The sequence below is a fragment of the Ceratosolen solmsi genome, unplaced genomic scaffold, assembly GCF_000503995.2.
Source record: "Ceratosolen solmsi marchali unplaced genomic scaffold, CerSol_1.0 scaffold11, whole genome shotgun sequence".
Lineage (NCBI taxonomy): Eukaryota > Metazoa > Arthropoda > Insecta > Hymenoptera > Agaonidae > Ceratosolen > Ceratosolen solmsi.
In genome coordinates, this window is record NW_011948416.1 from 14,813,209 (window position 1) to 14,838,708 (window position 25,500).

Here is a 25,500-nt window from a genome sequence, read left to right on the forward strand (position 1 = left end):
ATAAATATAAAAAAATATCTATAAGTCAATTAATCCATAATTTTATAATTTAATGATATATACATATACATATATATATATATATATATATATATATATGTGTGTGTGTGTCTGTGTGTGTGTGCGCGCGCGCGCGTGTGCGTGTGTGTATATATATATATATATGTAATAATAATACAACATAATGTAAAAACAAAATATAAAAAACAATAATATAAGCTTACAGACTTTCATTCCAATACTCTGAAAACACAATTTTGATTTCTAATCTAACTTTATAACGTGATATTTAATATCATGTGGTTTGGCATTTGTATTTAAATATGCTACAACCTCTCGTGAACATGCATCTTGTAATAAATTGTTCCACGCATTATCTCTCTAAAACAAATAAAAAATGATACAAAATTTTTATGATAAAAATTCAAAAACTTATTCATATCATTATCAAATTAATCATTATCAAATTATTTATTTACGATTTCTTGTCAAAAAAGAAATTATCAATAAAAAAAGTGTAATAGTTAAAATATAAGATCAGAAAGTCACGATTGATTGAACATTAAATATTCAAATTAAAAATATATTTTGTGCAATAAAAATACTAAACATATTTTATCAAAGCTTGAAATAGCAAATACAAATATAAAATGGTATTTTTGTATACAACGGTAGCAAATTACCTGAAATGTGGTGAAGTTACCACATATAATTAAAGTATATTTTGCTCGTGTCAATGCAACACATAATCTTTGTTGATCTGATAGAAATCCTATTCCACTACTTCTTACACATGACATAATAATAATATCTCTTTCTTGACCTTGAAAACTATCAATAGTGTTAACTTCTGTTATAAACTTATTTTTTATATTAGCAGATATATTTCTCGTGCTAAAAATGAAAGTAATAACAAATAAGCATTAAAGAGGATTTTTCCTTTTAAAATAACTTACTATTCTTTTATTGTCGATAAAATCAGTGATTTTTGATTTTGATATGGTGTAATTACTCCTATGGTAATTTTTTTATCCCAAGAGCTCAATTTAGCATACGTCATTAAACAATTTATTAAGTTACCAACAAATACAGCCTCGCTTGTGTTATAAAATTTTATGTCATCTTGTACAGCATCAAGATTTAGAACCCGATATGGTTGAAAAGGGAAATTTTGTTTATTATTTACAGCATTCATTAATTTTCCTCCATAGAAATAATGATTTGGCCAATAAGATATATCGTTGACCATGCGATATTGTACATTTAACATTATTATAGGATCATTACAATTTTCAGTAACATCTTGATATTGAGATTCTAAATTCATTTTTATCCTTGTAAATAAAGATTTGTCTAATCCAAGTTTTTTTGCTTCCTATTTGAAATAAATTAAAGTATAGTGATTTTCATATATATATAATAATTAAATGGATTTAAAATTTAATTTACAGTGGACATAATAGTAGCTGACAATTGGTTAGGATCACCAACTAAAATAAGATTTTTCACACCCAACATTAATGGTATCAATGTTTCAGCTTCACAACACTGTGTAGCTTCATCTACAATGCAGATTGTGATTTTATTGGAATATCCTCTGAAAATAAACATTGTTTATTACTTTATATACAAAATTAAAAAATATAATCAAATTCATTGGCTCACCTAAAAATAGATTCCATTTGACTAGTATAACAAGATGACAATGTACATGCAATAACGTTTGCTTTTTGTAAAATTAAAATTTTTGCAGAATTCTGTAATTTAGATAATTCTGCAGCTTCTGCTTCCTATATAGACATATAATAAATGTGATATGAATTATTAATATATATTTGTAAAATTATGCATGTCTTATAAACTTACTGGACTTATATTAGTTAAATTTTTGTATTTAGCACGATAATCTTTGAGATCTTTTTTATACATTTGATTGTCAGGATTCTTAGCCAGAAGTAACTCAAGTGCATTAATATCAGTTTTTAATTTATACTTCTAAAATTAGAAATAATATACTACATTAAAAAAATACATTGATAATTATTTAACAAATTTTAATCATTTTCAAACAAAAACAAATTAAAGTATTGCCTTATTCTCAACATTCTCTGAACCTTTGGGTCGTTGATTAAAATATATTTTTTGAGCTTCTCGTTTTGCCAATTCGGTTACAGATATTTTTTTAACTTCTTCATGCATTGACTCAATTCGTCCAATTCTTACCATTTTAAATCTATGCTCTATTAATATTATAGACCATTTATTTAATTATTTTTATTATAATATGTAACAATCAATTACAATTAAATCAAACCTTTAATTGCTCCTCGTATTTCAAGAAGACGTAATACAACCTCATCAACAGCAGCATTAGATGGGGCACAAACTAAAATTCTGAAAGGTCGTCCTCCAACATATCTACCATCTCCATAAAGTATTTGAGTAACTAAATTTGCAATGACCTTTGATTTTCCAGTCCCTATATGGAACATAAAAATATTGATATATTGTATATTAATTTTTTTATTGTACTTAAATATTTAAGTTCATTTATACTATACATACCTGGTGGTCCATTAAGGAGGCCAATTTTTGATTCTAATTTTATAGAAGCATTTGTAAATTTAATAACTGCTTCTACTTGTTTTTCGTTAAGTTTTTCCTAAAGTTATGGTTATTATTAATAAATAAAAATATATTGTATACATTTATAATAATTTTCACGTACTTTTGTTACAAGTTGATAGTCATAAATCTGCTGTTTTGTTACTGGCTCAAGTTGAAATTCCTTAATATCAACTTTTAAAATCGAATCTCGAAGTAAAGAATGAGGTAGATATTGCAAGCTTTGAATTAATCGCAAATGAGATCTCATGTACATAATACTTCGCAATCTGGCAATTTGATCAAATTGTACTGTATGTTCATCAATTTTTCTCGTTTGTACAGTGTATGATAAAAGAGCATCAGGATTGGTGACATATTTACCTTGATTACAGCAACAGTAATAATTAGAAGATATATTTTATTATATTAATCATATGAATATAACAAAAAAATAATAGAAAAATAATAATCATGTTTAAATGATTAAAAAATTGCTTACAAAGTTGTTCGTTCGATTTTAAAAATTTCAAAGAATTTTGCTGTTGAACCTGTACCACATAAGCAAATATTCTTCGCATTTTTTGGACAACACCTTCTTTGATTACATATTCCAAAATTATCATATCACCATAAACTGGATGATTTTGTAATCGCAATTGATTTTTTGAAACAATTGTGTTTATAAGCAGCGTCGAATATCCAAAGCCATTGGGTGTTTGCATCTGTCTTACAGAATGTCTTACAAGTTTACATGGTAAAACAATGGATGAGTTGTACCTTAAACATCAATTATATTATTTTTAAAAACTCTCAAATTTGTGAAATTTACAAAAATTATTTTAGTTATATTTTCTGATTTTACTTTCCATATATTATATGTTAATAATTTGAAATGCTGAAGTTTATATGTTATGTATTAAATATTTACTGTATAGAAATATAAAATATATGTTAATGTGATTTAAAAAATTTAAATAAAAAACTACTAATATTAGTATACATTTTAGGTATTAAAAAGTTTATTTTTAATTATTTTTAGATTTTTACATTTTTCAAATTATTATATATTTCTAAATTTACTAGACAACAGAACTTTGAAACAGTTTCATATAATATTTCGTTTTTTGAGAATATTGATGATAGAAATAGTAAATATTAATTTAATCAATTATTAATATCGTTCTATGTCTCTTATACTCATTTCATTCTCAAGTGTTTGTATTAAATTTAATAGAATATTGTTATATAATATGAGATTTTATTAATAATTTTGTCATTTTATTAAAGACTGCAAATAATATAATATATAAATTTAATAAGTTATGACTTCCTTGCAATTAAAACTATATATATATAAGACATAAAAGTTTAGATAATACGTAAACAATTTTAATTAATAAAATTATACACATTTACTGCATATTACATTAAAAAAAAATAAAATAAAATAAAAAACTTTTATATTTATAATACATGCATTTAAGTGTATTAAAATTCTAGTTTAAATAATATAGCCTGTATGCTTACCTGTTACCTGTACATTCATATTCTTTGAGTAATTGCTGCCATGTTTCCAATAATAATAACACCTCCATTTTTTTGTAATACTCTTCAAAAGATTTATAATGATTTGGCAATTCATGCATATCTTCTTTCTTTACAATTGGTGGTAAAGCTTTTACTGTTTGCTGCTGTTCAAGCCATATAGGTTCCCAATCAAATACACGAGCTAAAAAGTCTTCAATTTTTAGTTCCATTATTTTGTATTCCAAAAAATCTTTTTTTGTACTTCTAATGGACAATCCCTCTTTAATATTTCTTAATCGGTTGCCTTCTTCAATTCCAAATTCTCGAATAGAAGAAATGTTTTCTTTGAATGAAACTTTTTTTTGAGTTCTATTATGTAAAGAAGGTATTGTTAATAAAGATTTTAGTGATTGTAATTTTGAATGCATATTTTTATCTTCCGTAATTTGTTCTTTGGATGGCGATCTATTGTTGTTAAGATTAGATACAGTCGATGAAACATTGATTAAGTTTGTTGTATTTGATAATATTGAAATAGTTTGCTTATTACAAGATTTTGATTGCGGATTACTTGATTCATTGACACCGAGGACAGAATCACTAGTTGATATAGAGGATGGTGGTACCTGACGTCGCGGAATAACAAATGAAGATAATTTAGATGCTTTATTGGAAGAATTTGATGTTTCTCTTTTAGTAGAACTTAATTTTTTACTCTTTATACGTGGCTTTAATGATTGCATAGAATCATATAACATATCCCCACGTGTTTTTGTTGAAATTTTCACTTTTACTATCGTGGTCTTACGTTCAGATCTAATTTCTTTTTGTGGTTCAGAATACATCGATACATTTTCAACTGAGCTGGAATCACTTTTATTAAAACTTTCATTATGTTTTTTTCTTTTATTTGGATATTTGTACTTTTTGGAATTTGCTGCCAAAGTGCTCTTACATTTCGTTATTATATGCTTTTTATCTTTATTACTACGACTAATCTTAGCAGAACTATTTGTTGACGAATGAATTGTATCTTTCTCGTATATTTTATCCTTTGATAATTCTTTATTTACACTTTTTTCTATAAAAGAGCTTGATGAATCAGAAGAATGTTTCTTTATTTTATCATGTTTGCTTTCAGATTTTTCTTTATTTTTTGATTTATTTTTATCTTTTTTCACAACCTTTAACTTAGGTTTCATAAAATGTGGTTCAATAATTTCAAGCCCTTTGTTTTTAGTTTTATTTGGAATTTTTGCATTCTTGCAAATTAATATTTCAGGTAATACTTTTTGATGTGGTGTAGATTCTTCTTGTTCTTTTAATAGTGCATTAGTCATTTTGTTATTTGCAATATTATCATTTAGCTTTATATTAGATTTCAATATATTATCACTAAGCGCATCTATATTATCGGGAGAAATATTCATAACATTATTTGATGCAAAACTTGTAGGCACTGTCATATCTGGAAACTCAAATTCTGGTTCATTTTTTATTTTTAACCCTAAGTCAGTTAATTTATTTATATCACAAGCATTTTCATCATCGCTATCCAAAATTGTTATAACGTTTTCGTCATCGTCATCTAGAAATAATGATGATTGTTGTAAAAACTTATCTTGCTCTTCAAGTTCTTCTTTAACGACGGATTTATCAAATAATTGTGAAAATGGAAATATACTATCTTCGTCATCGTTTATTTCCACTAGATCGATTTGTGAAAAACAATCTAAATCAGGTTCCTGCTTTATAGAAACTGAATTATTAGGATTGATATAACTGTGTGACTCTTGCTTAATATTTACATTATCAAAAAAAATATTTTCTAGTATTATATTATCATTCAAATGCTTTTCACTGGCTTTATGTGTAAGACTATATACTTTTGGTACTAAATCTAATTCCATATTTTCATTGTTATTTTTGTAAGCATTAGATCTTTGTATTTCTTTTACATCGATGCCTTTAGACAGTAATACTTGTGGAACTCTATCAAAATGCAACTTTTCAACATTTGTATTTATGTAATCAAGAGCATTCAAGCATTCAGATGCTTCTTTTGATATATCATCTTTTTTATATAAATTCATAGTATTGACATTTTTCTTTTGTACAAGAGGATGTTCATCCATTTGTCCTAATGAATTTTTCATATTACTGGATTCAACTATGTTGATATCATTTTCATCTGTATTATTATATAAATTATGATTGTAATTGGAAATTATTAGTTTATGTTCTATGGTTGCCTTGGGTACTTTAGTTAATATTTCTACGCTATCTGATTTGCGTGATCTAGATTGTTCTTTTAGAACAAGCCTTGAGCATTCTTCTAGATTACTTTCTTTTAAATCAACAGAATCAATATTTTTAAGATTCTTGTCACTGACCTTCTAAATTATAATAAATAAGTATAAATAAAATAATATAAATAATTAATATTGACAATAAATATTTAAATCAATTTCTTACCCTACTTTTAACTTTATATACAAACATGGATTCATTTAAATTTATCATTTCAGCACAGCCAATACCAATATAATCTTTCTCTTTTAAGAGAATTTGTTTTTTTGGTCTTATTTGAACTCCATTTATATAAACGCCATTGGAACTCTATAAATATAAAAATTTTTATTTATCATGTTAGATTAACTTATATATAAATGTCTATATTTTATGAACTGAAATATATAAAATATAGAAAAATTACTCACCCCTAAATCTGTTACATATAAACCATCTAGCAGTTTCGTAAATAAACAATGTTCTCTTGATACTAATAAACTGAGACATATTAGATCGTTTTCTTTCATTCGTCCACAGTAAAACTAAAAAGAATAATGGTTTACAATTAAATATTTCAAGCGTTTAGGTATATGATTTATCTATGTTCTTACGGTATAAAATATATTTATATTACTATAAGTATAGTGAAAATAAAAGATACATAATTTATTATAAATATAGTAAAATAAGGTCTTGGAAAGGTTTTTAAACAAATAATTTTTAAATGAGCATTAAATGAAAAACTCACAAAATTTTTATCAATGACTACTTCTTTTTTAGAGCCAACACGCTCCAAAATTCTTTCAACTTCCATGGACAATTAGTTTTGAGAAGCCGATGAATGTTGTCACTGATATCACACCTTCGAATTAGAAGTTTATTGTAATTATTGTAATATTCTGTACATTTCTCTTTTTCCCGCGTGCTCGTGCATACACTAAACGTACGCAGCCTAATTAAGACGTACATACACTACATACATACGAATATATAGTACGTGTTACCTAAATTTACGAATTGTTTTATCATAATCGTATTTTTCTATTATTGGCGGTTGGGATTATTAACATGTATTTGACATGAATACTTTACATAAAGAATCGTATTAAGACGAAAGTATGATTCAACTGAGCTCAGTGTAGTTCAAAAGAGTGCGTTGATTTGCGATTACCAGTGTTGATTTGAAATTGAGAATGAATTCTGGTAGGCACACTATTTGTTATAAGTGAGCGCAGTCTGTCACCGTTTAAGACTGCCTTTCACATTTTGCCATGGATCACTTTAATTTTCTACTTCAAGTTACCCAGCCTGTTTATTAATCAATTCTAATGCTCCACCTTTTCACATAACTGACCATGAAATGTTTTTGTTTGGTTTTTGTAATAAAAGATTTATCTGAAAGATGTTTTTAAGCTTTCCTTGTCATTTGTTTCAAACTTTATATTATCATAGCTATATTTTAAAACTTTCCATACTCGTTAATAAAGTTTTATTTTTTAATGATCGTTTTAAGCACAACATTTTAATTATGCATCAAATATTTCCTTCTATCGTAACCTACATTATATATATTTTATACTACAATGTATTTACAATACATTGTATAATATTAAATGATGATTATGATTCGCGGATAAAATTACAGATACTTGGAATGCTGAAAGTATGCTTACAGTATTTATTTATTCACATTATAATCACAATGTAATTTGGTTATATGAAAATTATATGTACGAATGAAATATTATTAATTATAACAAATTTTCAAAAAATAATAAATATTTATTTATTAATATATGATTTGTAGAATATATTTATAACGTAAATAGAATTTATTAATTCATTGTTTCATATTGCACGTAAATTTTGCGTTGTATATTTTATTTATTTTTGGCAATATAAAAATTATTTTTAAAAAAAATGGAGATTTTCATAATTTATTTTATTTTATTTATTTATAAATTTAAGCAATTAATATATATATATATATATATCGTTGAATCATTGAACATACTAGAATTAATACATATTTTTATTATCATTATGTATTTCGATAAAATTACAATTGCAATTACTTATTAAAATATGCGCACGCACGTGCTATATTATATTATACTATATTACATTATACTATATTGTGCTATACTATATTACTACTACTATATTATACTATATTATATATATTATACACGTCCATAATTATATTAAGTTAATTATATGAATATGCATTTAATTAAAGTACAAGTGAATAGAAATATCTAAAGTATGTTACTGTAAACAAATTGTCCTCCACTACTGTGTAACTCGTATTTAAGTAATATAATGCAAGTTTGAATAATACCTCGATTATATTGATATCTGTTGTATTATTGTGCATATGTTAAAAACTGAAAAGATTATTTTATGATTTACATTACATGTTATTTATTAGGCAAGCATAATAAACAACTAAAATTTTTTTTAATTCTCATACTTTTGGAAAATATAATTCATTATTAATCCGATTATAGAGAAGTATACGATTTTTTTTTCTATTCGAAAAATTGATGATCGTTATAAGAAAATTTTTAATTTAATATAATTCTCCAAATAGACAGAAACAAATAATTATTTTACAATTTAACGCACTACTATCTATTTTCAATTCATTTGCAAAAACAAACATTATTTGCTCTTGTTATATTTAAAATTAAAATTTGTTTTATTATGACCCATGCTATATTATAAGAAAAACCCTCTTCTCTAAAATTTTGATATTTTTCATAACTTCATGAATTTCAAATTCTTTTATTACGTAAAAGAAGAAATTGTTAATTAACATAGTGAGGCTCGTCAAATATGATATGTAACTGTTTAGAGTACCGTAAAATTTTTAATTTAGTAAACATTGGAGTATTTGTAAATAACTATAATATACATCTTTCGTATGTAATTTTGTACTTAATACACTAGAATCTTCATTAACATAATTTTTTTTGTGACTATTTATATTTTTACATTCATTATATTCCTACAAGAAATGGGCAGTAATTATATATTTAAGAAAATACAATTTTAATACTATAACACAATCAGTAATTTTAGAATTATTTTCGCTTAAAAGGCTAGCCCATGTAATGTGTCATTTATTATGTTAGAATATATCTTAGAGTGTACAAAATAAATAATAAATAATCTCAATATTGAAAAGTTTTTGTGACGATTATAATATTGTAATGTTAAGAATTTCACATATTATATAAGTTGTACATTATAATTACGGAAAATAAGCGAAACACTGATTCATTTTTAAGCCATATTTGATGGTGATTACAAAGTACAAGTATCGACAATACATCAGCGTTTTATATTTATTATAAAAGCTTTTTGTTAACTTCATTAAAATAATAAACAGTCTTTGCTTATTTTATTATTACTATTATTTGCATATATATTATTATATTTACTTATACTATAAAATTTAGTTTACTTTTCTTAATAGTACTTCATAAAGTTTATCATCAGTTTAACGGTTTTATCTAACGAGAATAAATTGTGCTATTATAAGTGACATTGTAAATAATGCTCTTTCATAAAATCACAAAATTGAAGTATTAGTATAGAATAATAGTGTAGCAATTCTTGAAAAAAAAAAAAAAACTAATTTCACTTTCCATCAATTTTATTTATTTGACGGATCGTAGAAAAGTCCGTACTACATAATTGAATATATGCAATTAAATAAAAACATGCTTAATTAAGTATATCATAAAAAAAGTACGTTATTAAGTCAATAATAAAAATTTCATTTATAACATTGTAATGCATTCGATTTATTTAAATACATAAATATGGTCGGTACATCTTTATTAAGCGCAACGTAATATTATGCAATGTATTTGATAAATATATTTGTGAACTTGATTGTAAAAGAAAACACCATCTGTAAGAGTAAAAATGCTATAAAATTAATAAATAAGAGAATAATTTATTATTATTACTTATTTAATTTACTTTAAGTAAGTTGTTATTATCTTATGAGAAATGATTCGCAATATCCTAACTTATGAGATAGAATATTTACTTCGATAAATTCTCAACAACTTAAATCTTGTTGAATTTCAGAATTTAAACAAATATGTATTATTGTGCATTTAGTTAGTACAACTAATTAGTTACTATTTTACCGTAGAAATTCCACAGTCAAGACAATATATATATATATATATATATATATTCATGTTTTGCAGCGCAATAGTGTGGGACTACGTTGGGACCATTAATTCATTGTATGTTTACTATAAACTTAAACCAATACCAATAAATGTATTAATCTGGATAACAACGATATCCTTGGTAATACATTATTATTAGTTTTACTTTAAGAAAATAAAATTTACAGATCTTTCGAACTCAAGTTTTTCTTAAGAATAATTTTTAGGGTAATATTTTTTGTTTGTTTCGAACTATGTAGCAGTTTCTTAGTTTTTTGCTAGTTCAAAAAATCTGCGTTTCGCGCTTTAAGCAAACGAATTAAAATAGATTGGATGTATAAAGCGACAATTAGGTGTATCTTCTGTTCACTCGTGTAAATACTTATATAAGGGTTGCATAAATTCATCATTTGCACCAATGACTTTCGTTTGTCAAAGCTATCAGAAAGCAAGAACCAATGAATCTAGCTATGACTATTGAGAATATAACAAATTTGCCTGTTTCTTGACATATTTGTGTTTACGTAGGGTGTGGATGGCATATAACACATTACATTTTTTTATTGAGTCTGTATGCCTATATAACGTTATATCGAATTACAAGACCGAGGATTAATGTTTACTAAATTTACCAAAACAACTGATCGTCTAAATATGCAAGTAGTTAAATTGCTTTTTACGACTATGACCCAACCGCTGTATAAATTTCGCGGACAATCGGATCGTTATGATGGAATAACCGTTGATTCTAAGCTCGAACCGTGCGAAGCTGAGATATTTTCAAAACGACTTGAAGGTCACACTAATGCTAATTCTTTACTTTTATAGTATTCCCAATGGTATTATCTTGGATCGCTGACAATTCTTTTCAAACTCATTGTTTATTTTTTATTCTTAGTCTCGCTCGATCAATGGATAAAAGATAAACGAAGAACCGTATGGTTTCAAGTTGATCTATCTCAGAGTTATTGGATACCGGAACTAATTAAACGAGGCTTTAAATTTCATCATGCCAAAGAAGATCGAGCGATGCTTTATCGATGGCTATCAAACATTGAAATGTCTAATGTGCCACCTTATGCCCACACAAATATTGGTGTGGGTGCAGTTGTCTTAAATGATAAAACTAAAGAAATTCTTGTTGTCAAAGATAAACATGGTATTTCTACTTCAAACTGGAAACTGCCAGGAGGATATATAGAATTGGAAGAAGATATAGCTCATGCTGCAGAACGAGAAGTAGTCGAAGAAACAGGAGTTATAGCTAAATTTAAATGTCTATTGGCTATTAGACATACTCATTATTCTACTTTTGGTTGCTCTGATATTTATACCATTTGTTGCTTAGTACCACAAACATTTAATATTGTTAAATGTCATAGAGAAATTAGTGAATGCCAATGGATGAAAGTTAGTTTTAATGATTTTCATTCTTTTATAATTTACAATAATTGTATGGCATATTAATATTAACCAAAGATATTAATTTTCAGTTAGAAGAATTTATCACTCATCCCCACGTTCATTCAAACAATCGTTTATTAGCAAGTAAAATTATGGAATATATTAATCATCGTATGGGTTTGACCGTTACAAAGGCTATACATCCACTTACTAAAAAGCCTCTTTGTATTTTTAGTATTTCCGATACAAACGACTCTTAAAAATATAAATATTTTAAATATATTAAATATTTTAGACCAATTTTATTCTGTGATGTAATAGTCGAAAGAAGTACAAAATGTACAATATTAGTGCCTGGAGGATTTGAAATATATAAATTTCAAACTTTTGGCTGACATATTTAATACTGAACTAGTATAAATTTTGATAGGTTTTTTCATAATTTTTACATATAAAAGTTGTTTGATACTAGGAATACATATAATTTCAAATAATTATGGTTTAATATCATTATATTTATAATATTTTATAAGCTATCACTTTTGGCTGCGACTAAATCAATTAATTAATTACTTAAATTCTAAATTATATTAATTATTTGTTGTTTTACTTTACATTATATTAATTATAGTTAAATTTGTATAAATTGACTTATAATACTTATAAAATTAAACTTAAACTATTATTTAATGTTGATTTGAAATAATGAATTTAATACAAAATTTTTACGAGTTATGAAAATTTCTATTCGAATTATTTAATAATATTTGAACAAAAAATTGCAATAAAAAATGTGTATATAATATCATCAGTATATAAAATATTATAACAATGTGTTAAAGAATGTGTATTTTTAAATTATGTAAATAAATGGTAAAGAATGTTTTCATTTAATTTTGACTGACGCTTAGATAATGATAATTATAATATACTTAAATGATTTAGTAAATATCGATTTTAATAAATTCAGATAAAATTAAATGCATTTATTTAAGAAAAATGTTTAGTAATATTGAAAAAATTGCTTAAATCATACGAATTAGCTTATATCTTTATTGGCCAGTATACAAGGATTAGTGGTATCAAACCAAACTGTTCTTAATCTTGTCAGAGACTAGAGATTGTTCAGATTTCAGTTGTTTTTGACACTTCTTTTGGTATTATCAGTTGGTTTAGATCAATAAATTGTACTTCAATAACGTAGGATTTATATTTACATTTTTAATATGAATTCTTAATTAAAGTAAAATAGTCATTATAAAAAAAACCGTTCTAAGTAGTAAAAATAAAATTATAGTAGTTTATTTGTATTTTTAAAATACTTTACATTTTGTAACTACATAATAATAATATTCAACCACTTTACATTATCAATTGCCAGTATGTTAATTTGTTACGATTATGGTCTATTATACTAATTCGAAACGCATTTGCATGCATAATAGATCAATTTTCTTTCGGCACAATTTACATTAAATCTATTTAAAAATTTTTATAACATTTTTATTTTGTCATAAAATTATTATTATTATTATTATTATTATTAGAATGAATCCCTATCAATTATGAAATTGTTTACTTACCCCAAGAGTATTATTTAAAACTAATAAAATAATATATAAAATTAATAATTAAATTAAATATAAGAAATTTTTATCTAATTAAATAATGATTTGTGATAATATTTTATTTATAAGATTATTTCATAAATTAAGGTCAGTAGGATATAGAAACAATATTTGGTATTAAAAATTTGTCATCGTTAGTTCATAATTGTGTACAGCAGCTGTTAGCGATATATAATAATTAAAAATTAAATATAATTTTGTTATAATACATCGATGGTTAAATTATCAGAATAAAATAATATTTTCATGAATCTTTGCTATAGATATTTGTTAAATACATGCTTGGGAGCGAGAGAGAACCTACGAACGTGAGGCGCCACTGTATGATTGTCCATCTTAGTCCAGACAAAAACATTTTATCAATGATTAAATTCATGGTTATGAAAAAATACTTTATTACTATTTATATTTGATATCTGATCACTAATCTGAAACTAGTTTTAAAGACCTAAGTATTATTTATCAATTATGTATAACCAAAAAGGAAAAGGTGTAGTTTATAATGACAATTGACTTTTAAATCGTAAGTTCGTAACAAATTGAGAGTAATGAAAAAAGCACATAAAAGCACAAATGCTCATCGAATTTTTATAAAACTGAGAATTCAGTAAATTGGTCATGTTACAGGGCAAACAAGTAATTTCAGAATACATTTTTACGTCTTTATTTTTATTTATAACAATAGGAAAAGTATGTTTCATACTTAAACAATTATAAATAAGATCGTGTATTGAAGAAAAAAAATATATATATATATATATATATACACGTGCACAATACGATTTCATTGGAATATAAACTATCATTAATGCACCCTTATTATAAAAATGAGTAAAATGTATTCTACTGCTAATCTTACGGATAAGGAGTTAAAGGAGCAAGGAAATCGTCTATTTAGTCTACATAAGTATGAGGATGCTGCTAATTGTTACACAAAAGCTATTGTAAGTAGTATACTCGATAATAAAGTAATAAATATTTTTATACATATAATTATTTATATATGTAAAACTTCTAGATTAAAAATCCAAATCAAGCACCTTACTTTACAAATCGAGCATTAGTGTATTTGAAATTGAAACGCTGGGAGTCTTCTTGTCAAGATTGTCGGCGTGCTTTAGATCTTGATCCATGTTTCATAAAAGGTCATTTTTTCCTCGGTTTAGCTTTACAAGGTTTAGAACTTTTTGACGAAGCCATTAAGCATTTTCAAAGAGGTACAAAATCTTGTGATATTGTAAATATTAACTTATTAGCTTTCAAATATTATTTATTAAAAACAAAATATAATTAATAATTTAAAAAAGTATACAAAGCCAAATCTTAAAATAATTATCATATAATTTTATGTAATGTACTTGATATTTCTTTTGACAAATAAAAAGGAAAAATTTTATTTTAAAAAAATTACTGTGTTTAGCTGTGGATCTAGCCAAGGAACAGAAATTAAATTATGGAGATGATATAACAAGTGTTCTCCGACAAGCTCGAAAAAAACGCTTTCAAATAAAAGAAGAACAGAGAATTAATCAAGAAATTGAACTTCAATCATACTTAAACCGACTGATTGTTCTAGATGCAGAAAAAAGCTTATCACAGCTTGAAGAAAAGCAATGTCAAGGAGAAGATGAAAACAATGAATACAGGGATGAAGATTCTATGAGTGAGTCTAAATTGGCATCAATTAGATTAGAGATCGAAGAAAGAAGAGATACATCTATTAGTCGACTAAATGAGTTATTTGCCAAAGTTGATGATAATCGAAGGGTAAATTATGTACAAATATTATAAATTTCACCAACTAATTCTTATAACTTAAAATCTTGAATATATAGATACATTGTATATCTTTCTTTATATATTAATTTCATTTAAATATTAACTTTTTATGTATGATAAAAATTGATAAGAAAAATATTTGTATCAGTACTATTTGATGATATTGCAAAAATTAATCTATTAAATATTATTAATTTTAATAATATTGTATGGAGAAATATTAAACACTACGTTTAATTTACAGACAGTACATATAATTTATATTAAGTAAATGTACGTACGTAGCACATTTACAAACATGAATATTCTTTCAAGTAATTATTTTTTCTATTAAAGCAATAAATGAAGATATAATAAAATACATGTAAAATATAAGTATATATAAAATATAAGTAATACCTTGAATAAATATTAAATTGTTTAATAACTAAATCCAAATTATTACGCAGACAAATTTTAAATAATTTAGTTATTGTTTGAATTATAGAAACGAGAAGTACCCGATTATCTGTGCGGTAAAATCAGTTTTGAAATACTTCAAGAACCTGTGATAACACCAAGTGGTATAACTTATGAAAGGAAAGATATTGAAGAACATCTTCAGAGAGTAGGTCACTTTGATCCAGTCACACGCGTTCGTTTGACACAAGACCAACTTATACCAAATCTGGCAATGAAAGAAGTGGTAGATGTTTTTTTGCAAGAAAACGAATGGGCTCTTGATTACTAGGTAATAAGCAAGGAACAACAAAATCTTTATTTTAATAAACTGTAATTACGTAATAGGCTTATTTTTTGCCCTTAGTGTTGATTATACATTGTACCATAATAATGTAAAGGAAAAATTACGCTTAGAACATATTTTTGTTTATACCTTTTAAATATGAAAATTACATTTGTAAAAATTTTAAAGTGTTGTAAAGTTTCCGCCCGAATCCATACGTATAAGATATAATAAGAAATTTATTTTTAATTAATTCATTCGTTTGATAGTGGTGATATCGATTACTTTACAAAATTATTACGCGCTTTAAAAAGTGCGTATTTAATATTAGAATAATAAAATAATTATATCAATACTTTACCTGGGAATTTCTTCTTTAAGCAAACATTTCTATAGGTTTATTAAAATTTTTATTAGTATAATTAGTAATCAATACAAATTATTGATTTTATTGCAATCTAACGAGTATAATTTTTTTCTTTCTCACTTTATTGTCTTATATGGTCTTAATTGAGCAAGTACAATATAATCGATTGACTTAATCCTAGAAGTAATATTATTTCATATACTTTGCACTTCAAAGATGTATTTATTTTGAAGATTGTAGGCAAGTAATATGATAATACTAATACAGATGTAATAAGAATCCTTAATAATCCTTTTTTTTTTGTAAGAAGCAAGTCAAGTTGATCATACTTTATGATATAATTATACGTCGATAGATGTATAGACAATTTTATTAATAATTAAGAACATTGTTGTTGACTTTGATGACGTTTTTTAATAAACATTTTCTTTGTAATCGTAAATTAAAGTAAAATCGATTTTTTTAATTGTTTTTATATTTTGTTTATTTTATGTATAAAATATTACGTATTTTTTATCAATTAATATTGAACCGTAATAGAATATAAGAACTTTATATAATTTAGAAAAATGTTTAAAATTAACTGAAGCTAAATAAAAAACTAAAACATTAATTTAATAATTGAATATTGTTATAATAATTAATATTGGTACGTGAAAATATATCTTTCAAGGACTAAATAAATACGATAAAAAAATTTGGAATTTCCAAAGTATAGCCAAATAATCTGATAATCAAAGTTTTATTTGCTCAATATTTGTGATACTATTTTTTTTAATAAATACAATCAATTATTTGTTAATTTGAATTATTTTATTAAAAACAGAATTTGAAATATTAATTATAATTTTTGGTCGACTATATTAATGTCTTGTTGAAAATTACTTATATGTTTTATTATATATGATGAAAAATACATTATTTTATGATTTTTTATACCATTATTAAAGTGATTAATGAGTAAAGAATATTTATTTATTTGGTAATAAATATCGTAACATGATTTTCAGTAAAAAATGACCGTATGTTTATACATATATATTAAATTCATATATTTCTGTTATAATCTTAATTTGTCTTGTTTCTCAAATGTTTGAAATAATTATATAAATAAATTGTACATTAAATATCCAAATAGAACCATATAAGATTTAGTTGATAATTCCAAAAATCACGATATAAACAAGTTTTTCATATATAAGATGGCTTGGCTCTCATGTGATAAAATAGGTAATAATAATCGGTTTGCAATAATGATAAGCACATCGCGAAACCGAATTAAACATTGTCAGTATAGTTGTATTTATATATTGCTTATGCACATTTAGTTGCCATATCCCTCTTAGGTCTTCTGTTTCTCTCATTGCTTGCTCTTCATCATCTCGCAATATGTACCATTTGTTTTAGAAACGAATACATGCAAATAACTTAATGTCGAGAAAATGGTAGTGAATATTTGTGAATTCATTTGATATAGTTTTACTAGTTGAGATCATATACATTTCATTAATACTTTATTATTAGCACTATTATTATATTTTTTACACTGCAATATCAATTATATCATAAATCTAAAATTAAAATTTTTCTTACATAAAAGTAAAAATTAGTATGTAACTATTGACACTAATTTTTTTTTATATATTTTAATTGTTTTTAAATATACCGATGTACCTATTATTTACATAACATATTAAAAGTACGGCAGTATTGTTATATATAATCAAAACATAATATATGTACTTAACAATATTTTAAATAATATAAATTAGTATTAAAATATGTATATTATTAATGTTATTGCTAATCACAGTCAATTTGTAAGCATTTTGTTTGAGCAATTTAAAGTAAAAGAATTATACAATAAAAATTAAATATTCAATGAATTTAAGGAAATTAATACAATTATAATTGCAAGACAAGGTGGAAAAAACCAGTAATAACGAGCTGCATTAGATATTGTAGGTATTATAAATGCTATCCAGCCTAAGCAACGTAACAGGGTTATCAAAATTTTAGTTTTATAAGTATCGGTAAATTCTGTTGGTATTCGTACCAATCCTGATGTTCCACACGCAACCATAACAATCCAACTGTATAAAAATATTTGATCTTCTGTTAATAATCTATTACTGAAACTGATCCAAAAATTAGAATTCAATATATACAGGAGTATTAATCAAATAAATATATGTATTAAAGATACCTAAAATATTTTGCCCATACAAGTACTGATGGTACAGCGGGTAGGGAAGCAACGCACAAAAATATAAATAATAATACTTGATTAAATATATTTTGTCTTGTTAAATCACTCGATCTGCCATTGTTTTTATCCTGTTTTTTTAGTAAATTTAAACGCCTCATTGACGCTAACAACAATTCTTCCAAGCAATCCTCATATATACGTGTTAGCCTTAAAAAGTTTAAAAAAATGGAAAGTAGCATAGCTAAAGCTCCACAAGTAGCTGGTATTATAGAAAGCAGAATACCTGCTGCTACAATTGGTAATTGATTTATTAAACCTCCTAGTAACCAGTCTGACCAAGTTGTTGAAAAAGCTATAGCTCTTGCTAGAAATCTATATAAAATAAGCATTGGTATCATTAATTAATCTTTAGTTCACTATTTAATTTAAAATCTAAGCAAAATTAATTACAAATTGGATCAAATTTACTTTATTTCCAATAATATTTTATTTATTTATTTATTTGTAAAATTCGATAAATATTTCAAAGATATTGCAATAAATATATTAACGAAATATTTTTTCAATTTAATAGAATATTAATAGAAATATATCAGAATTACTTTTAATAGAAATAAGTATATCAATTGAATATTATTTATGAAATTGATATTTAATATGATTTTCAATTTGAATTATGTTTTTTTTTTATATATTTTTAAATAAATTATTACCTAACGGCAATATTATGAGCTACTGATCCAAAAAATACTACAGCACAACAAACTCCAATAGCCATCATATGAAGTATCACTATACAAACGCAACATTCGATAATTATATTTAAACGTAAGCAAAGAATCCCAGTAACGAGTATTATTGCGGTAACACCTGAATTATTTGCATTTTGAGATTCTATTCTTTGGCTTATACATAGTAAAAGTAAGCCTATTGTTATTGGGTAGATAAAAGTCCAACGGTCCCTTACTAAATAACTGATTCTTTCAATTAAATCTCCTCTTTGTACATAAATATTATACGTACATACAGGATTTAAATATAGTCTTAATTCAGCATTTTGAGATTTCATTTTGTGCAATTGTTGAGAATGTAACATTTGCAATTTTATTACTTTTGAATTTTCACTGTAAATTAATACAAAAATTAATATATAAATAAATAATTTATATAAATTTAACTTTATAATTACTTTTTGGTAAAAAAATGAAATTGCTCTGATCCTGGTGCCCACGGCTCCAATAGCTCGACCAAGAGATGATGTGAATGAGTATCATAAGTGCAATTCAAAACTTTTATGTCGACTGATACGACGTCTGTTATGCCATCTAGCACAATGTGATAACGCAGATTTCCAAGGTCCGAAGACCAAGGTTTCATATTACTAATTTGCTTGTATCTTGTTGATCGTAAATATGCATCTACTTGAATAATTTGGTTATTGTCATCATTATTTTCATCAAAATCGTTATCATATCTGTAGGAAGTTTTAGTCGGTACTTTTATAATTATATGAGAAACTCCAAGAGTTTGAATTTCATTTAAATTTAAATCTATTGTATATTTTCTAGATTTTTTAGTTAATCCAGGAATTATTCTAGTACGATTAGATAAATTCCAACCCCATGAACTAAAATGAATTTAATTTGCTGTTTGTTATAAAATTAAGTTATTAATATAGAATTTTATTTTTCTTTAATTTTCTCACCATACTCTTGAATGACCTTGAATATTCGATGCAGAGCAGGCAAAGATCCAGTCTTTAGTTTTTAAATGTATAGCATTTACCGATAAAGTATCAATTGACTTACTAAGTCTAATCATAAGATAAACTGTATTATTAAATTTTTTAGATTTAATTGAAGTATAATTTTTACTATTCCAAACATATTGTCTACGTATATCTTCAATCCATTCACTTTCTTGATCAGAAAATATGATTTTTTCTTGAAAATCATTATGCGGTAGATGTTTTTCAAAACTACTACGCTGTAAAATTCTACAATTAGTTTTAATAAAAAAATTTTATTTATTTTGAAGTATTAACATACTTGATAAAAGTGCCATTTGAATGCTTTAATCTTACGATCATGATTTTTAAAAATAGTCGCTGGTCTTTTAGAGACATCAACGCAATCAAATAGTGATCTTACAATATTCAATATTAATTGTTTACACCATAGTATACATAAATGATCCGTTGATCTCCAAACACCTGGGATACTTGTTGTAAGAACATTTAAATCTGCATATTCATCATATGTTTGAAAAGAAGGAACTAGAATATCTCTTGGACCTCCGCCAATAGAAATTACAGTTGTTTCATTTTGTTTTAAATACATCATAGAATCACTTAATTTTTTATAATAATTTAAAAAAGTAAAGTCTGGATAAATGGATGGTGTATGGGGTGTTGCTAATGTAATTAAAATAGTGGCGAAGCTGTTATTAATTTCAGGTACTAGTAATAGAGATCCTTTAGCAATGATTCCACCCTATAACATTTATATTTCAATTATATTTTATGTTTTTACTAGTCATTATTAGAAATTATAATTTTTAACACATTTGATAAAAGGAATTTTTTTAATTTAAAAATAGGAATATATAAGATATATACAAATTTATATTAATCTCTAAAAAAAATTTAAATAATTTTAAGTTTCAATTTAAACATGATTTTTACAAACCATTGAATGTCCAATCAAGATAATATTTTTTACTTTGCCCTTATATAAAGAAATTATTCTTTGTATACACTTAGCTACATAATTAGTTTCTTCCTGTAATATTCCTCCATAAAATGCTGAGTAATCTTTACCAAATGATATTGAAAAGTAATCAAAATGAAATGGTGTACGACTTTTTAAACTTTTTCTTAAACTAACCGATGCAAGAGAACGAACTAAAATTATAATCTTATTATATGAACATCCAAATTTTTTTTGTAAATCTACTGTATTTATAAAAACCTTGTTCATGGGAGCCAGCATTTCCAGGAATAAAAAGCACTGGTATACCAGAAAAATGCATTCTTCTTAGACGTTCCGTAACAAATCCTTCACCATACGCAAATAGTTGAAATCTTGGATATAAATAGTCGTCAGATAAATCATTGTTTTTGCTATTTAGTCCTATCCTCTAATAGCATAAAGATGAAAAACAATAATAATCATGTATTTTAATAAATAATATTAAAACTATATAACATGAAATAATTTTTATAAAGCACTAACCACATATTGAGGATATTCAAACATGTAAGTCATATCGCAAGTATTTTCATTTTGATGTGTAAAATAATGTACAGCACTCGTTATATATAAAAGAAAAATTAACGATGAAACAGACAACAAACTGCCATAATAAACTGGTTTTTCAAGAAAATATAATTGCATCTTAGATTGATTTAAAATAAGAATTTTTACCCTTATATTTTCATATATTATAAAATCAAGAATAAATTTAATTAAAAGAATTAATCATATTTTAATTGATTCAAGCAGATGTTTTTGTTAAAACTTTTTATTTGAAGGTTAGATTTAAAATAAGGCATTACTAATACAAATGCAACAATCCCGAAGCCCTTTACAAGTTACATATATACATGCGTGTGGTGTGCGTTGGTATATATATATATATATATATATATATATATATATGACTTGTTCATAATTTCGTCAAGCATGCGAAAATTATCTATGCTAAATTATACGCAAAAAAGCACTTTGACTCGATTAGATGTAAAATATAAAATATTTGAATGTTAAAATTACATTTCCTTTAAAATACAATATATGTAACTTAATTTCATTAAATTATTTATATTTTGAATTTAAAGTATAAAAAAAATTATTATTTGGAATTGGTATGAAATACAAAAATTCAATATTTCATTTACTAAATAAATTTTTTTATTCCATTTAGAATTCATTCTTTTTTTTACAAAATGCATTATCTTGTGCGTAGTCATGGAAAAATTAACACTATTTAAGAAAATAGACAGTTGTCTCCTTCATTCAAGAGCATCATCTTTAGTGACACTAAATGGCTCACTAACAATCTCTACTCCACAATCTGCAATAACAATATCCTTCACTGGCCTGTCTCTATTATCTGTCTTTGTTTTTTCAATTTTCTTAATTACACCCTATAATTACATCCAATTATTTATATTAATAGTATTCTTTATAAAGAATATAATATTTAAAAAATAAATTTATGAATACTTACCATTCCTTTAATTACTTTTCCAAATACAACATGTTTACCATCAAGCCAAGGAGTTTGTTTTATAGTTATAAAAAACTGTGAACCATTGGTGTTTTCACCAGCATTAGCCATCGATAACCAACCAGCTCCGTAATGCTTCAATTTGAAGTTCTCGTCATTAAAGTGAATGCCATATATGCTTTTTCCTAAAATAATGCAATTATTATATAATATAAATAATAAATAAATCAATTAATTAACAAGAGTAGCTGCTTTATATACTTTGTAAATTTGTAAATCAAATATTTTAAAAGTGTAATTTAAATTGAAAGGTATAACTTCATCATATCAACTATGCTTTAAAACAAATATATTTATCTGAAAATTTGTATTTTCTTGTTTTTTAAAAACTCTTTACATTTATATTATTCACAAATATATATTAAGTATTAAAATCTATAAAAATCTAAAACATTAAAGATATACATAATTTTAAGCAATTTTCAAAAAATTATCCATAAAGTTAGCTATTGTCTAAATAATTTACAAGAATTAGATTTATAATAATTAGGAACTGATTTGAATTTTATACTCAACTAGTTATCTTTTAACTTTTTTCTAACAATTGTTATCAGAATTAAATAAAAAAATTTTTGTTACATCTCATAAATGTTTTAATATTGAACTATATGTATTTATAAAATTACGAAATATTTTAATTTTTATTAAATAAAATTTAGAAACATGCTACGAACCTCCAGTTCCATCGCCTTTGGTGAAATCACCGCCTTGGATCATGAAGTCTTGAATAACTCTATGGAATTTACTGCCTTTGTAACCTTCGCCGGGTGATCTTGTTGACAATTCAATAAAATTCTGAACGGTCTTTGGGACAGTTTTGCCAAAAAGACCAATTTCAATTTTACCGATTTTTTCACCTCCGCTCTCTATATCGAACCATACCTACAAAACGAATCTCAAGGTTAACAGCACACGATCGGTAATTACATTCCTGTGTATGTTTGTATAGTCCGTGCAGTCGTTAATGTTAAAAGCCATTCAATATGTTAAACTACTGGCGCAGAGATATTCATGGAAGTTGCACAAATGCCACATTTTCAAATGTTAAACTTTTAATGGAAGACTTGAAATTTGATTAAATTGAAAAACATAAATTTAGAAACATTAAATTTAATTTAGTTAAAAAACTATGTGTTTTAAAATCCTGAATATTAATTGATATTTTAGTAATATAGTTGATGATGCAAAGATTATATGATAAAGTAACATAAGTTTTAAAATGGAAACAACTCCATTTTAAAAGATAAAATAAATACCTACTTTATGAGTAACTTTGGGTCCTTTTTTGCCGGTTTCTTCTGATTCAGATTCTGCGCAAACAGCCGTCAACGCAAGACAAAATAGCAGAGCTAAACTTTTCATGATGTCCTGGCCTTCGGAAACGCGAGATTCCTCAGTACTCAGAAAGAAGACACCTCAAACGTAGGCACACAGCACCAGTAGTAAAACCACTTTCTCTCGGAAGTCGGTGGTCAAGTGCACCTATAGCGCGGTATCACATGTGTTTATGTATGCGCGATTGCGCAGACACGTCGCCCCTTGAAATGTACGCTGGAACACGTGATTGGTCCATTTTGGATTTTTCGTATAATAAATTATATACAACACCTCTTTGAAGCCAATGCTTCCTCTTGCATAGGCTGTTTAGACAAAACTCTTAATTTCAAAGAATAAACAATAAACAATTCTTGTAAGCATATGGTCTTTAAAAGCAACATTTTTCTGGATGTGTTTAAAAATTGAGGCACAAATATCCTTAATCGTGACACACTCTTTTTATTAATTAAAATAAATTTTAAATATTATAAATTTGAAGAGTATATACTGCATACTGATTTGAATTCTCTAATTTCCTTACATTATAATTGTATGAATACTTGTTTTACACTCAACCGTTTCAATTGCAATAACATATTCGCATAATTTATTTTATACGTTGCTTGGTTAAAGAATTTTTTATCGATAATCCTTATTTTTCATTGTTTATAAAACTATATATAAAATTATTTCATTATTAATCACTTATAAAATGTTTAAACATTAAGTACTAATTCGATAGACTCATGGATATAGTATATAATAATTGAAATAAATCAAATAAAGGAATAAATGATAAATAATAAATTAATAGTGGATGATCATTTTAACCAAATTGTTCGCTATTTCTCATTCATGTAATTCATTTGAGTTCCATTGTAAATAAAGATTTTTCATTTCTTATATAAAGCTTTAATTTTTACATACTCGACAATGACTTAGCATATAATCTACATATCTTACTATACAAAATAAACATTCACTCTACTCATAGATGATCATTGCTTGTGCATAATGTGAGTATGCGCTCATTCATACGTGTTTATTTATATAATGCAATTATAATATTCGATTATAATAACGTGAGTTTTATGGATTTTTTAAATATTGTTTTCGTTTAAACTCTAATTCGCGATAGTTATGAAAATAAAAAAAGTTATTGA

General features: G+C 25.0%; 5 protein-coding genes across 5 annotated transcripts; 2 read left to right on the forward strand and 3 right to left on the reverse strand.

Moving 5' to 3' along the window:
* Positions 1–202: 202 nt before the first annotated feature.
* Positions 203–7,378, reverse strand: Setx (probable helicase senataxin). The gene is made up of 15 exons (XM_011496018.1): positions 7,175–7,378; positions 6,855–6,968; positions 6,610–6,753; positions 4,135–6,530; positions 3,107–3,384; positions 2,729–2,988; positions 2,566–2,662; positions 2,315–2,479; positions 2,092–2,240; positions 1,863–1,995; positions 1,666–1,783; positions 1,450–1,597; positions 957–1,375; positions 684–894; positions 203–381 (listed from the first exon to the last, which is right to left on the reverse strand). The coding sequence occupies exons 1-15, from the start codon at positions 7,238–7,240 to the stop codon at positions 265–267; spliced, it is 4,815 nt and encodes a 1,604-aa protein (XP_011494320.1). The 5' UTR covers positions 7,241–7,378; the 3' UTR covers positions 203–264.
* A 3,646-nt stretch (positions 7,379–11,024) lies between these two features.
* Positions 11,025–12,423, forward strand: LOC105359412 (nucleoside diphosphate-linked moiety X motif 6). Its single transcript, XM_011496019.1, has 3 exons — positions 11,025–11,415; positions 11,518–12,029; positions 12,113–12,423. Exons 1-3 carry the CDS (start codon positions 11,235–11,237, stop codon positions 12,281–12,283), a joined length of 864 nt encoding a protein of 287 aa, XP_011494321.1. The 5' UTR covers positions 11,025–11,234; the 3' UTR covers positions 12,284–12,423.
* A 1,977-nt stretch (positions 12,424–14,400) lies between these two features.
* On the forward strand, positions 14,401–16,486 carry STUB1 (STIP1 homology and U-box containing protein 1). The gene is made up of 4 exons (XM_011496020.1): positions 14,401–14,595; positions 14,670–14,868; positions 15,072–15,418; positions 15,918–16,486. The coding sequence occupies exons 1-4, from the start codon at positions 14,479–14,481 to the stop codon at positions 16,158–16,160; spliced, it is 906 nt and encodes a 301-aa protein (XP_011494322.1). The 5' UTR covers positions 14,401–14,478; the 3' UTR covers positions 16,161–16,486.
* Positions 16,487–20,691: 4,205 nt separating this feature from the next.
* On the reverse strand, positions 20,692–22,058 carry PGAP1 (GPI inositol-deacylase). Its single transcript, XM_011496021.1, has 5 exons — positions 21,964–22,058; positions 21,700–21,868; positions 21,418–21,632; positions 20,779–21,222; positions 20,692–20,711 (listed from the first exon to the last, which is right to left on the reverse strand). The coding sequence occupies exons 1-5, from the start codon at positions 21,994–21,996 to the stop codon at positions 20,709–20,711; spliced, it is 864 nt and encodes a 287-aa protein (XP_011494323.1). The 5' UTR covers positions 21,997–22,058; the 3' UTR covers positions 20,692–20,708.
* A 560-nt stretch (positions 22,059–22,618) lies between these two features.
* Ppib (peptidylprolyl isomerase B (cyclophilin B)) lies at positions 22,619–24,520 on the reverse strand. The gene is made up of 4 exons (XM_011496022.1): positions 24,281–24,520; positions 23,695–23,902; positions 22,961–23,145; positions 22,619–22,877 (listed from the first exon to the last, which is right to left on the reverse strand). Exons 1-4 carry the CDS (start codon positions 24,380–24,382, stop codon positions 22,743–22,745), a joined length of 630 nt encoding a protein of 209 aa, XP_011494324.1. The 5' UTR covers positions 24,383–24,520; the 3' UTR covers positions 22,619–22,742.
* Positions 24,521–25,500: the final 980 nt, after the last annotated feature.